Source organism: Boleophthalmus pectinirostris, unplaced genomic scaffold (genome assembly GCF_026225935.1).
Source record: "Boleophthalmus pectinirostris isolate CB_2022bp ecotype Guang Dong unplaced genomic scaffold, ASM2622593v1 HiC_scaffold_5, whole genome shotgun sequence".
Lineage (NCBI taxonomy): Eukaryota > Metazoa > Chordata > Actinopteri > Gobiiformes > Gobiidae > Boleophthalmus > Boleophthalmus pectinirostris.
The window spans coordinates 18,764,948-18,781,292 of NW_026571404.1; the positions used below are offsets into that span (position 1 = coordinate 18,764,948).

At 37.3% G+C, this 16,345-nt stretch overlaps 1 protein-coding gene across 1 annotated transcript in view; it reads right to left on the reverse strand.

Moving 5' to 3' along the window:
• Positions 1–16,345, reverse strand: part of micu1 (mitochondrial calcium uptake 1) — a 36,874-nt gene that overhangs the window by 14,530 nt on the left and 5,999 nt on the right. Inside the window, exons 3-5 of the mRNA XM_055162378.1 lie at positions 15,098–15,293; positions 11,494–11,656; positions 8,950–8,993 (exon numbers count right to left, since the gene is read on the reverse strand). Coding sequence (XP_055018353.1) covers positions 8,950–8,993; positions 11,494–11,656; positions 15,098–15,293 — 403 coding nt within the window. The remainder of the gene's footprint in view (positions 1–8,949; positions 8,994–11,493; positions 11,657–15,097; positions 15,294–16,345) is intronic.

Here is a 16,345-nt window from a genome sequence, read left to right on the forward strand (position 1 = left end):
AATATCAAACATTATTTGTGAGATTTAAGTTGAAAACAAACTTTGGTGGCATTCTCCTTAATTTATTTTCGTAATATAAACTCCCTTCTCAAGAGATCTTTTAAATAAAGGCAGTGACAGGCTTTGATATGATAATAAGATTTTGTCAACATGCAAAGCTATTTTGAAGCTATACACTTTTGGCATCTAGAGAAGGGAGTGGGTGTAATCGTGCTAGTAGTAGAATATAAAAGACAAATAAATAAATATCGTTGAAAAGTTGTAGTTTTTATGAGCTAATAAGAACAAAAATACAGAAGATGATGAAATAAGAGAAAGCTTGGTGTTGTCCGCTGCACTCTGAGCTAAAACAGGAAATGGCAAGCAGCCTTAGGTAATCTATGTCAGACAATAAAGCTTAAAAAAAGACACCAGGAAGGGTATTCAAATGAGTAAACTGAAACACCCACACATGCCTACACAGCCACCAACATAAAAGACATACTGGACTTTTAAAATGATCAGATACAAGACCTGGGGCAAATTAGTAACCAGAGTTAAGGACAGCCCCACAGCTTAAATTAAAAAGAAACTAATGACATTGACAGTAATTAGCATAAAAAGCAAAAAGATTACGAAAAAAAAACCATTCACAGACAAAAATATCTATGTCATCTTCTATTTCGGCCTTATTGTATTGCAGGCTAACAATGCTATCAAATCAAATTCCCGACAAAGCTTCAGTTTTCAAAAGCTAAAAGGTCAACGTGAGACTGACAATGATGGAAAACTCTTAAAGTGGAGTTATTGTGATGTATGATACAAAAATTAAATCTCTGCAATCTAATCAGATCATGAAAGATGGCTGCAGAAAAGGGCAGTGACTTACAACAACCACCACGATGCACATCACGCATCAGGAATTAGGCTGGGTCTGGCTATGGTATGATTCACTCAGATGTGAACCAAGAGAAAATACAGTATATGATATCTCAAATAATATGTTTAAGTTATCTAGTAGTTAAACTGTAAAATACACCAATTAGTAAAGATTTAGGGCATGCAGAGTAATAAGAGTAGCATTAATATTTTGCTATACAGTATAACTCTTGCATTTTACGGACTAGACTAGAGAGTACTATAGCTGGGTTTCAGATTACAATATAACATTTTATAGTCCAATTATATTTAATACAGATAGGGGCAGCTAAAATGAATATTGTTAAAATGTAGCAAGTTCTCAGGTCGTCTCTAATGGAAAAGACCATTTTCAACACTGGTGAATTTACCTTTTGGATTTTTATGAGAACACCATGTGATCAGCACGGAAAACTGCCTCGTGCTCTGAGTGTATGACATCATCACGTCATAGATGCTGACAGCTACCAATAGCTTGCATTATTATTAGAGAGTATTTTTTCATAACATATTTCAACATATGGAACAGTCTCTACTCTGACAAATGTTCAAATCTATGCTTCATTTTTTCCGGTAGTTGTGCATTTGACAAGGGTTTTAGTTGCACTCTTTGTAAAATAAACTGTGATGATTATTCATGTTTATATTTCATATTGTGATGTGGCTGCATCCTTGTTGTTTGGCAAAGCACTTTGAATTACTCTGTGTACGAATTGTGCTCTACAATAAAGATGACTTGACTTTACCTCTGGGTACTAAATCAAAGACATTTATTCTTTTCATTTCAACTAAACTCATTAAAAACTTGCTTTCACAGTCATCTATTCACTACACAGCTGCATCTAACATTTCTGAGCTTAATTAAATAAAATTGTCACTGTTGTAATTAGCATTGGGTCCTTCCTGCTAATGTGCGTGTCTCATTAACTGTGTCATCTTTGCAGTTGACCATGAACATAATATGAACATGTCTTATTAAATCTGTGCCTTGGGCTTGTTCATATGTTCGTCCAGATTTGCATGTGTCAGCTACACTACAGCACTACAGCAATGGCCTTTTCTTCATATGACAAAACTAGGCAGGGCTGTGAGCTGAGGCAGAAACAGCGAGCTGCCACAAAAATAGACAGACGGTGTTAAAACTTCAGTCAGGGGTTATCTACTACGTTGCTGGGCTGTAGGGTACGCTTGGAGGAGCAACAGCCAAATTTGAACAAGGCTAAGTTCAACAAATGAGGGTAAAAAGTCAAGCTAATGCTAATGGCTTGGACATGGTAAAGGCGCTGAGGGTCTCTAAGCTCATTTAACACATTTGATTTGAGAATATCTAAATGTAGAAGTGGACCAAAATACACGGATTAAAATTACACAGGGTTCGGTTTAGGTCCTTGTTGCAATGGAAAAGTGAAAATGTTTCTTGGGTCAGTGGAAAGAGAATTTACCCCTCAAGTTTATATATTTATTTTTTTATTGTGAACTTATATTTGAGCTGTTTATCTTTAGTACTGAGAGAAAAGTACCTTGCGTTCTCTCGTTCCTCTAGTTTTGTACTTCAAAGGAATAGATCTATCACTGTGTCTCTTGACTCTCCTGCATTTCTATGGCTATGGCCTACTGTGTCAAACAAAAGCAAAACCTTTATATATGTATATAAAAAAATACTACAACTCCTAAAACTGCATACACAAGAGAGCAGCCCAGACTTGGCCTTGTTGTTCATAAGCAGCTATATTGGCTGCAGTGTTTTGTTATTGATTCTATCTGACCTGATCCAACACTGCAGCAGCACACAGCCTCAGCCCCAACTCAGACACAAAGATAAGAGGAAAAAATCTATGCAACTTTAAATGCTGTATTTTAATGTGCATAAACATGGGATTGTGTCTGGGCCAGAATCACAATTGTCAGCAATAAGAAATGCAAGCATGGGTATAAATAAATGACAACCAGCTGCAAAATCTGCTTTTCTGTTCCTTCATGATATAAAATGCATTTATATTTAATCAAATAAATTGTTTGACAAGGGTGAAATAATGTTGTGTTAGGAATATGTCTCTGGCAACTGAGGCAGTGGTGCGTCTGTTAAATTCGTATTCTAGAGTACAAAGTTACTATGACTGCATATTACTAGATCAAATGAATACTTGGTTTAGCCCTCATTTGTGTAATGAGAATTACTGCATCAAAGACTGTACTTTTAAAAGCCAAATATTTTGAGAAACTTTTTTTTCAAGAATCAGAATTCTGTCACAGTAAAAATAATGGGTGATTAAAATAGCACTGGTACAGTATGAAGAACCATGGTCATTGGAAAACCGAGGTGACGACGCAAACACATTAAAAATGGATCAGTACCTTCATGTCCGCAGTGCCCCCTGTGATGTGCTGTAGCTCTAGGGTTACTGTCACTTTGGCAGGTACAATTGGAAAGAAAAAAATCTACAGAGAATTTTGAATGACATGCTTCAGGCTAAAGTCAGCTCAGGTCCAGGGTTGACATTTGTGAACAGCCATAGACATTTTTGACTATGGGCTACAGCTGGGCTCACAAAGCTGACTTGCTTAATATGAGCCTGCAACCATACAAGACTATTAAGACATGACTTAATTAACAGTTATAGATTTTAATTAACTCGCTCTGGATAAAGGACTATATCAGTGTATACAACACAAAATTGCACAAAAGATCCAAAAGCCTTGGTACAAATGCAAAACTGAAGACTTCTAATACAGACCTAAATTCTCTTTTCAGCTTGCAACTCAAAATAGCACTTCATTCATTATACATGTATGTTGGCAGTGATAAAATATCTGTCCTTGACAATTTCTTATTTTCTACTACAATTACTACTACAAAAGCAAATCTATTTTACAACTAAATCTGCCCTTCGTTGTGCATACCAAACAATCCTAACCACCACTACAATTACCAAGGTCAATAGTAAACATTTCCTGCCACCTTCTGGGTGTGTAGGCATGTGCGTAGGAGGAGGAAAACTAATGCGCTGGCTTTGCTTCCCAGCTCTAGTCCCGTGGGTAACTATGGAGCAGGTGTACTGTTAATAACAGCTAATTATTCAGGGAACACATTCAGAATAATGACTCCTGATGTGGAACACTCAATAAACAAGAGTTGGTCAGAAAGGACCAGCAGCTGCCCCGTAAAAATGGGAGGGGCACTGAACCAGCTGACTGAGTGCAGAGACATACCAACCTTTTAGAATTGACAGACGAGAGAAAACCTGTTGTTAAAGTTAGTTTAAGAACATGGAGGGGTCCAAAGAGAATAAGTAGGAAAGTTGTGTTCACGTTTTGATATAAATCACATTGAGAGCAATGTCCCAAACATAACATGATTTTTTTAGGATAAGCCTTAAGGGACTATATTTACAATAATGTTACTATAGTTACAATAGTTATAGTTACTATAATGATTTTTGTTGACAATAGGTACACTAAACATTTGGCTTTGTTTTGGTGCCATGACGACAGTGCGATTAACTATAAAGTCAAAACATGTGAATGTTTACACAGGCTACCCCTTTTCAATCCATTAGTCTGTACAATGTTGTGGCATCACGGGAACACAACCTATAGGTGTATTGCTAGTAGTATGCTACAGCATAGACAGTATGCTGAAGTATAGAAGTGCCAGTCCATACAGCAGCTGTGAAAGTTTCCTGTGAAATTGAAAGAGTGAACATGACAACAGTTAGTGTGAAGTGGCTCCTCACTCCGTCTGCCAGAGCTGATCCTGTGATGCTATGCACTCGGCAACAGTAAACAGGAAGTACATGTACAGAGCGAGCCCTGCCTCACGTTGTGCTAAACCATGCTCTACAGAGATCATGCAGCACTGACGTCTCAACAACCCAGAGGATGGAGTGGCTCTCAAGCACAACACAGCCTCCACTTTAGCTAACAAGAGCCCCACTATCAAACCAAACCACCCTGAATGCCACCATGCACAGAGAGGGGTGCCCCACCAGATCAGTCTCAGTTAGATACAGGCATAGAGCAGTGCATGCTGGGAGTATACAGCAGAGGAGCCAAGGCGCGTGGAAAGCTTGAGCTGACTTTCCTTGCATGAAAAGATGATAAGAGTTTTGTAAAGTAAAAAGGGGAGAGAACAGGGGAACAGCACTGCGGTTTGGGGATACCCAATAAAGTTTGAATAAAACAAACATAAAACTCAGCTTTGCAGGGCTTATATGCAAGTGAAGTTCACTTTAAGGTACCAACTTAGCCTGTAAATTATGTAGCAGTGCTGCAGTATCATTTAATAATACCTGTATTCACTGTTAATAATTTAGCAGCAAAGGCAGAGCAAGCATCTGCGTATGTCCAGGCCCATATTCAAAGGGCACAGCGTGTCCAGTATCCGCAGAATGAGTTTGCATATTTTAGACACACAAAGCAGGGTGTGTACATATGCAGCCCCCCCTTAAGTACACACACACTTAACCAGCAGCAACCTGCCCTTTGATACAGTTGGACTAATCACTAATAGATAAGGCCTATAGGTTAAAGTGTGTTCACAAAAAAACACTTCAGACCTCAAACTATGCATCTGAAACTTTTTTTTTTTTACAGAAAAGGGTTCTGCTAAAGATCTAATATAACAATCGCGAGCAGCTTAGTAAAAGCACACAACTAAAAAGACAATAGAAGCACAATTTGTATTTTGTAAAGCAATGTGCTGTGTTGTCTGCAGGTGGCGCATAACACTTTAACAGACGATTAAATGCCAGAGGAATCCCAATTTATTTTAGTCTTGGCTCGCATAAATTTACTAAGGCTAAACACTAGCCAAAAAGCAACATACACTGCATAATTTGATTAAAATTGCTATATATATATATATATATATATATATATATATATATATATATATATATATATATATATATATATATATATATATATATATATATATATATATATATATATATATATATATATATATACATATACATACATATTTTATTTTATTTTTTTTTTTTTTTCCAACTATGAAAATAAAATGTTATGCAAAAAGATTGTAGTATTGCTCTCACAGCCCACAAATGTTCAAATATTGAAGCTGAGGTGTAAAACAGTCTTACTTGGCTGTTCCCCTGGACTAACTGCAGTGAATAGACCCCTCACATTAGTATGAAGGACTGAAAGGATAAAAAGAGGAATGAGAAACTAAAGTCACTTAAATAAAATTAGAGGTAGTAAAGTTGAGGGCACAGTGAGTACAAGGTGCGGTTTAATTTCATACAGGTGCATTCATGCTGCTCAGCATACACCCCATACCTGCCAGAAGTCCTGCAGAGAGGGATTTTGTGGGAATGGTTGGGGAGGACACAGGGAAAAGTGGAGGGAGATGGCCATGACGGTTATTCACGAGAAACAGGGAGAAAGAGAACATGGCGGGGGATTACTTGTGATTGGGTACAATTAAATATGGCCACACATGTAATCACATTGACATACAGAAGTTATCACGGCATCTGAAAGCATATTAGACCAGGGTAGTGAAAACAAACATGATAACATGTGAATTTAATAACAAATGTACACAATCTGGATCATATCACATTTCATTAACACAGGACATGAGCAGTTAATAGGGTAAAGCCGCTATAGCAAAATAAGGATGGGTGTTTAAGTGCCTGTTTATAATTAGTATTAATCTAGAAGGATTACCAAATTGTATTTTCCTTTTAAAACTACGAATAATTTGATATTGAAAAAAAATATGAAGCTTTCTATTCCATGTTCACAGATTTCAAGTAATACTTTAGTTATCAATTATCTAACTATACTAAACCATATATATGTATAGTCAACATAGTCATTATACCAGCATGTATTGTATGTACTGTATATATAATACCCCAAGGTTAGTACAAATGAGTGTCAGCAGGTGTGGGCGTGCGTGGAGAGGCCTGTTGTTTGAGCTTTTGGACACATACATGGTTATAATGCGGCCAAACACGACGCCAGGTGACAAATAGCTTACGTAGATGAGCTATTTAAAAACATGGTAGAGGGAGGTGATCTGCTCATCTCATGTTACAAACAAGGCTTAATATTCCGCTATTGACCTAAGCTTTAGTTTACTACTGACACCCCACTGCACAGCGTCCATCAACTCAAAATGATTTACACGTGCTACTTTATATTGCAGTATATTACTCTGTGCGCTGTGCCGGCCTCAGGAGGGCTAACTCACTGCAGCTTCGAGTGAACTGGATTTCATGGTTTCTTGGCAGGGGACACGGAGGGCTTTTTTCTTGTTCCAACTATCTAGAGGTGCCCATTAAGCCAATGAGCAGAAAGCACGTGTCTCTAGGCAAAAAAATGAGCTGAGAGGGAGAGGAGGCTGCCCTGACTATAGCCACAAAATCTCAAGGGACAACCAAAGCTAAATACAGCATATCAAACTGATGCAACCAGATTTAACAGGCAAATAGAGGAACATGGCGCCTGCGGATAGAATTTACATAATCAAATGATGGACTCTATAACACTATTCTTCGTACTAATGGGGTTTGGTTATCTCATGATGTGTCAAAGCAAGCAGCACTAGATCAGTTTATTCATGTTTATATTGAGCTGATAGAGGTCATTACAACATGTGGATTACTGTGTTTAATCCTGCATTATAAAAAATTATACGTATCTCTTCACACTTTTCACCTGACTTAAACTATTAACTGTTAAAGTTGCATTGTGCAAGTTTTCTGGTGGAGGGTCTGCCAGATGCTTTTCTCTGTGGAGATGTTATTGCTTTTTCTGGATTGTTCTACAGTATGATATTAAACCTTTCTATCTTCATGGAGGCCAAACCGGACCAAGTTACAGGTCAGATCTATGGAGAGGCGACCTCGCTCACAGTCAGAATGCCTGTTTTTTTTTTTCATTCCAGGCAGAGCAATTACATGTCCACAGAAACAAACAGGTGACGGACCTCCAACCAAAAAAGTTACACAGTGCACCTTTAAATTGTGTTCTGTCACATTGATAGGTTAAAGTAACATATAATGATAAAATATTTTGCTTTAAATTTAAATTAAGTCAAGGGTTGTAAAATGCAAGTCTACTACTACTAATATAATGTACATGGAAAAAGCAGAAATTCCTACAGGTAAATGTTTATGTTTCATGATTAAAGTTAAAAGTTGAATACGTTTTAGGGCTAAATGTAGGAAATTCTACTGTATATGCTGAGAGTACACAGCAGTATAGATGGGCAACACTTAATGCAAATTGCAAAGTTAGAAGGCCAAAGGTTTCTTACAAGGTTCGACAGACTTTTAAATGCTGCTTAAATTAGACGACTGGCTATATTGGTCATCATTAGCTGTGGTGCCTACAGGCTGGTGGTGGCGTAATGAGGGTGGAAACTATAATCAACACACTGATAATTAAGTGAATAAATGAGTTTGGTTTATACTTCCTGGGATCATCAGATGCTGTGGTCACTAATCAATATCAAGAAATGGACCAATATAATGGATAATGAACTGAGTCATCGCAGCTTGGGGTTTTCACGTGATGAAATTATTAAAATGGACAATATTATGAGTAAAGGCTAAAACTAAAATATAAAACTGCGCATGTAAAACTCATCAACACCCAATTCTAGCATCTTTCCAATGTATTAGCTCTCTGTAGACATTAATGATTGTCTATTTTTAGATGACGTAAATCTATCATTGAACCTTGTTTGCTTTGGTTTTATTTTTTGTTTGTTATTGCAGATACAGTTTATGGTATATTGATCATTTTCACCTCAATTACTTTTGCCCATTTGGTGCTGTGGGAATAACCTCTATAAAGATCAACACCGTAAAATAGTTGCCTAGAGAAATGTGCAATGATGTCATTAGGGAAAAGTTAATTATCTTTAGTAAACTGAGCATTTGTTTGTTAATTTTATGAACCTGTGTTAACAATTCAATGGACAATTCAATTCATTATCTGTGCTGCCTCTATTCAGTCTGACCTCTCTGACCGGACACTAATTTAATTCAGAAGTTGAAGTTATTTATTTCTTACCTTGCCATCATAGCGCTTTACAATGAATTGATCCAAGCCAAGGTCTGAAAAACAAGATGAAACAGTGTGACAAAGAAGACCAAGTGGACCGAGGAGCTTTTATTATAAATTATCACTGGATTGTAGCTAATCAAATTATGAGCACTAAAGACTGATAATGGCTATTAGCAACTCATTTCCAGTTTGCCATTTATTATGATAAACAATTACAAGCAAATATCTCCATAATTTATACAAAAAGTAACATTAGTGCATGAAGTGACTAGATAAGACCGTTGCTGATTACTGTTGGTTCTTGAAACAGCTTTAATTTGTTGCATTATTACATTGCATGCTTTTTGTATCAGGAAATTAATCTCTTTCATCAAAACTTGTCATTTTGATCTAATCGTTTGCTAATACATGTTGTTTTATTACTTATAATTAACCAGTTTGTAATTTTGTTGGATTTCACTTGCTACTAAGCTATCAAGACCAACAAGAAATTTCAGTCACTGATCATTGTGCCATTTCAGAGCCTAGGTGTGAATAAAGGAGAGGATTAAAAAACGTGCTCAATGTAAACTATGGGGGGTGTTCTGTGCTTTCCCAAATGGAAAAGCTTTCTGAAGCCGTTAATAGAACTGAAATTGACTTAAGGTACAAACCACTAAGGTGGAAAAGCCAAACAGTCTGCATGTGGGAACATTAAATAAGAGAAGTGGTGACGAACACGAAAAGTGACACTGCTGCTGATAGCCACTAAAAGTCCCTCAAAACTCCACAATACACTGTCTAGAGTTATTTTATTAATCATTCACAATTGTACACACATGAAAATTATGACTAAACTGACTGGGACCAACAGACCTAAACCTGGACAAGATCATGACCAAACCCCCCAGACTAGAGCGGTTGCAGTGATCAAACTAAACGAAGACAAATGTGAACGCAGCTCAATACTGTTAAGACACAAAAGTCAGGGCTTAGATCAACAACAAAATGCCAGATCTTCTTTAAATAAATGTGGTTTATTGTTAAACCAGTCACAGCTGACACACACTATGCCAGTCTAAGCCCTCTGCCATCCCAGTCCTCCTGTCGTGCAGGGATCACATATCTCACAGAGCTGCTGCATGCAATGCTTAAGATCTGCTCCAGTTTGGACGTGTTAATTGATACACCAACTGCTGTGTTGTGATTTCCTGGGCTCAGCAGCACTCTCCCTTCTCCATCTCTCCGACTCTCTCTCTCTCTCTCTCTCTCTCTCTCTCTCCTGTATCTCTCTCCCTGTATCTCTCTCCCTGTATCTCTCTCCCTGTATCTCTCTCTCTCTCCTGTATCTCTCTCCCTGTATCTCTCTCCCTGTATCTCTCTCCCTGTATCTCTCTCCCTGTATCTCTCTCCCTGTATCTCTCTCCCTGTATCTCAGACATTGCCTATAATAAAAAAAAAAAGATTAGTCTTTTGTGCAAGATTTGAACCCTAACCAAGATATTTACAGGCATATTTGTAATGGACTGTGAAACTATTATCTGATTATCATTATTATTACAAAAAAGGAGACATTTGTTTTTATCAACATCGCTCCACCCCTTGCATAACAGGAAAAATTAAGAAGACGCCTGGGTAAATGGTAAAATGTCACTTGAAGGCCCAGTCAAATGAATTGAAATTATCACACTTAAGAAAATACAGATTGTTATTGGAGCAGAAGACAGCTGTAAATGAATTAATCAATATATTGACAGCAAAAAGCTTACAATTGAGACAACTATGACAGCCAGGCAGGGATAAGATATAGCACACCATCTGTCTTGTGCTGGTGGTAGTTTTTGTTATGATCTCAGACTCATAACATCTCACTCAGCATTCAAACTCAGTGAACTCAGATCTGCAACTTTTCCTAATAAATACAGCAGCAGCTTGTCTGTTGGGTTAGATCATAGAGACCAGCCTCCACTCACCATGTGGGCTACTGGTTTTCTGATCACTTGTTCTTTTAGACAGATACTGACCACTGCACAACAAGAACTGCAGTTTTGAAGATGATGCATCTAGCATCACAATTTTTCCTTATCTAACCAAATTCTTAAATACCCAAAACATGCCCATTATCCTGCTTCAAAAATACACATACTTTTAAGGAGATATTTTTCACCTGATGTTTTGGCTTGCAGACTATGGACATGACAAAGCTGTGGTGTTAAGAATGAGGAGACACATTCAACAGGTTGTTGCGAGTCAGGAATCAATCTTACAAACTGAGGTCGGTGTTAATCTCGTATTGATCAAACACAATTTTCAATTTGATTTTGACTTTTAATCACTGCCGTTTAAACACAAAAAATGAATCTAAAAAAAAAATGCTTTCACTGATGGAGGGCTGGCTGTGGACCTCTCAGTTAAAAAGACCAAAAGATGATTAGTAATGGGTGAATCTTCATCTAAAAAAAATTGGATTAATTGCACAGCCTTATATTCAGTTCACCTGGTCCTGCCAAATGGTGGTATAATTGGTTTTATACCAAGAGCAGTTAATAGGGTTGAGACCAAACTACTCACTCTCGGGCTGCTTCTCATTGGGCGTGATGGAGCGGATGAAGTCCTGTGGCGTCATGTAGACCTCGGCATCTCCGTGTTCGCTGATGACCTTCAGAGTGGCAAAGTACCGGAAAATCTTGTCTGGTGTCGAGTACGCCCTTATTCTGTTCTCGTACTCCATCACCTGCAAGGCAACACGGCCAATTGATCTCACCAGTCAAACAGTGCAAATTATCCTTGTCCTTTATGCAATGTCACTAAAGAAAATTGTTTACTTCTGCAGGTTGCAATAGGAACTAAATCTAGGAATGGGCAATATTTAAATATCAGTATAAGCCGATATCAGACGGGTTTTAGAATTTGACTTTTTAGACTTTAACAAAAAAGTTGTGATCTTTAATTCAATTTAAGATAAAGTGAATATCAGTTATTGGCCACAGCAGCAAGCCAAATATCGGAAGGGCAATATTGGCGGAACTTGGGGGTGAAAAGTAGGGTGGGTAATATGCAAAAAAATACTTTCACATTTTTCTAAGATCACAGTTTTCATTTCAGCATGATTTGTGTATTGTATCTTCATACAGTATAAATAAGGTAATTTGTTTCTTGGTTAAATCTACCTGTCAGTCACTCAATGCCAAGGAGCATTGCCAAGGCTGCCCAGTGGGAGGAGTGGGTTAGAAAAGGTGTCTTTGAACATTTAAGAGGTTTACAGTTTATTTGTTGAATCATAATATGGCAATTTTACAAAAAAAAAAATGGTCACACAAATGAGATCACATTCGCTTTTTAACACAGCAAAGGTGAAAAAGAAACTCGAATAAGTGAGAAATGCAAGCTGTCGGTGTTAAATAAATGTGTGTTAGCCTTGTGACTCACCTAGGTCCTCTAGTGTTTTAGGGATGAATGTGGCTGACAGGTTAACAAGATAAAGTCTATTGAAGTGTCACTTTGAGAACAACGAAGAGAGAAAATCATGTTGAGGAGAGAACTGCATTCAAATCTGGTAAAATTTTTTATGTGAGATTTGAGTGGCATAGTATATCAATTACAAGATCAGTAGTGTCGAAAAAAATATTTTCCAAATAAACTAATTTGTGTATATATTTCTCAAAAGAATGTAGCACTTACTGGAAAATGTCAAATTTACATTGTAAAATTTACATTTACCAGTAAGGGCTACATTCTGTTGAGATTTAAATTTAACCCTTGTAGAGCACCTGTTCTGCTATTTTTTTTTTTTACTTTTTTATGACCCAGTGAAACTCTACCTCTTCTCCTCATCTTATGTATGCATTTATAGTTTATTTGATAGGGGCAGATACAACATTAACAGCATGTAATGTTCCAACCTTACAAACAAGTTTATACATGATACCATTCAAACCAACCGATATACATGTTTTTTGATGGATTGCAAACTTTAATTTGAGATATGTTATTGAGAGAAAAAAACAATAATAGAATTGACAATATAGTCAACTCTGCAATTACACAGATACGATTCACTGGTCAGCACAGTTTTAGCATTAGCCTTGTCACAGTTTACCTTGACTGTCATATTCGCTATGTGCAGCACAAAGATGTGAATAGATGAAGCGAAGCCAAGGAGATGACAGATCTGTGTCTGTTTGCGGCTGAGCTCAGCCCTTCTGCTCCAGAGGTGACTGTGTGACTCAGGGCGACAGTGAGGGATAGTGGACACACGCTCCCACAAGGTCCAACGCAGGACATTTTTATTTTGTGAGCTATATCAGCTTAAAAAAACACTGTGTAACTTTCTGAGGCAGGCCCGTGAGATCCATGAAAATATTACATATTATACAGTTCTCTCCATGAAGAGAGATATAGTTTGCATACTTTGTAATATATCTGTTTGAAACCCAAAAGAGACAAACAGGTGTAGGCCCTCCTCTGAGACAAATAAGAGGTTTGGGTGTTGCAAGCCCGCTCAGAGTATGGGCACATGTTTTCCAACATTTTTCAATGCTACAAAAACATCCACTCAGGATAGACTTAAACTGAACTCAACTGTCAAGATTTGATTAAAAATAACATGGTATAACATAGCAACATTTAGGAGGCTAGACTAGTGTTGTCACAATACTACAATTTTTTTTATTTCAATATAAGGCTGAGGCATGACACTGACTTGATACCACAGTGATAATAAAAAGTTACACAAACACGGAATAGTAGCTTCAATAATATTAACATGTGGTCTTATATTAGTTCATACATATCAAGATAAATCTATCTCTATTCAGGAGGTCAAATTTTGTTCAACTGATGTATTTTTAGCATTGACACTTGATGTAGTTTTCAACCCTGGGCTAGAGTAAGATTGTGTTTTGTTGTTGTTGTTTTTTTTCTTTGTAAGTAAGTATAAGAAATACTTTGTGCTTCAGAGTTCAGAGTTGGTGGAATTGGCCTTTTACTGGAGTTGGGGAGCATCCTAGAGCTTGTCCCCAGTTGAGGCGGATAACAGTGCACGGATGAGAGGTTACAAGACAGTTTTGTGGAAAGGCAAAAGTCTTGAAAAGTGATGAAAAGTCTAGGTGCCTATACTGTCAGCTCTTTTTGGCAATCATTTTCTGCTTTGTACCACCAACTGATCTTGCCCTTACCCACTCTGAAACAGTCGGGGTCGTTTAAATGGGTGTTAAAAGGTTTTCGCAAACGCTTCTATCTTCAAACATACTTCTAAACTCCTGGGCACCAGGATTTAAGAAGCCATCAGAAGCCAGGAGAATTAGTGTACTACAGTTCGAAAACCTTAATTAAGAACCATTTTAGATGTTTGGTTAACTAGTACAGAGTCTACAAACCCAAGAAGCTGAAATATACCAAAGATGTATAAATATTTTTCACATCAAAGGCCATTGTTTGGCATTCAGGACACTACATCATTAACTACATAAAAGGAAAAGATCTGAATTTTAAATACATCCCCACTTTCATTGGACTCTATATTAGTTGCATGGAAGCCAAAGACCTCCCTTTAAATATCTCATCATGCACAGAATACACAAAAAGGACTGTACAAGGCAATTGTATCTTTTGTTTGTTTTACCATGTATAAGCTGCTTAGTGTCTCTTCAGTGGCCTCTTACTATCTCCACAGCCAGCAAACAAAAATACTGAGTTTCAGCATTATTTAATCAAATCTATTTTTGCTGTCATTATCTTTGTTTTTCCAGTAGTAATATGAAAAGCTACACATCAAACACACAAGCTCACACAAGTTCTCCAATTACAGCAGAAAAGGCATCTTTTGTATGTCAACAGAAGTGTTCATGGTCAGATATTTGATTGAGTGCAACATTTGGAGTTAATATTCCTCTACTAATTAAAAAGGACTAATTAAGGACAATATAAAGTTACTTCTATATATTTACACATTTGTAAATAACAAGCAAAAAGTGTAATTTTTTAGTACTATTCCTTAAGTTGTTTTAAGACTATGCGGACAAAAATTTAACTATTCAGGACCAACATCGTTTCCTCTAATAACGGGAAACAGAGATTAGTTGTTTGCATATGACATTGATGAAAATGGCTTTCAAAATCAAGGTGAATTGATCAGGAAAATGTGTGACTGCTGGGATGTACATATATTGATTACCTTGCGGTCACGAAATCCTGAGCGCTGTTTTTTCTTTCTCCCTCCTTCGCCCTCCTCCTTTGACTCCTCATCTCCAGAGCTGGCCTCCACAGACTGATCTGACTCTGCCACAGACTGTGCTTCATTCACAAAGTCGGCTTCCTCTTTCCTCTGTGGCTCTGTGTGTTGGACTGAGGGCCCAGCATCTGCATAAGCCCTGGTGTTAACATAAGCAAAAATCAACATCAGGGTCAGATATTCCACAAGTAAGGTAACTAGAAATGTATACAAGGGTTGGGCGATATGGCAAAATGATCAAAACATTTTCTTGATATTGATCGATCACAAGTTGTGCTTTTTTTTTTTTTTTTAATCTATGAACATCAAATCAGATTATGTATAAAAAAATTATGAAAACCTTTTTTTCGTGATATCGATCAATCAAAATTTGCACTATGATTTTCTTTTTTTTCTTGAACATGTATAAATAAGAGTGTTGGCTGCTCTCAATTACAAGACCCAAGCTGATCAGTAACAGGTAGAAATGATCTGATCTCACTTTGATTGAAATGTTTTAATTGCCCAGCCCTGTAAATCCAGTTCTGCTCCAAATAATTGGCTTTTGAAAAGGTTTTGTCGCTGTGGAGGGTTGCAGGCTGCCATGTCACTGATTGTAAAAGTCTGTTCTGAAAAACTGAGAGAAGATGTTTGCACTCATATTCTTTTATCACCTTTGTGAAAATGTTTGGGATAGTTGCAATTGCAGTGCCGTCCAGTTTAGCTCACAGGCAAGCTTCTACATACAAAAATGACAGGAACTTGGCACTAGGCTTACCACCCACACATCCTTTATGAACTGGCCTTTAATGAAATATTTGGTTGTTTTTTTTTCATTAAATGTAAAGATACTGTATGTATATAGTCAGAATATCTACACAGTATTTGGTGTTTAATGGATTGTATTGTACAGTAAAGCTTAAAACAGTATCAAATGAATACAGACACTGCTTATGGTTGTGCAATATGGAGAAGTGCCAGAATTGCAGTCTAAATTGTAAACTGGCATAATGATAATAACTAGCTGGGTGCATTCAAGGTGGGCTGGGTAATTCACTTTAATAGGAAAAGAGATGAGGTGAAGGCTGAAGCACATCATCGGATCAGTCTCGTCTCCGTGGTCTCATCCATCACTTGTGGTCCCACTGGTCTGACCCTCTCTCCCCAAAGACCGCTTATGGCAACGCCCTTTCACACTTTCGCTTAGCCATA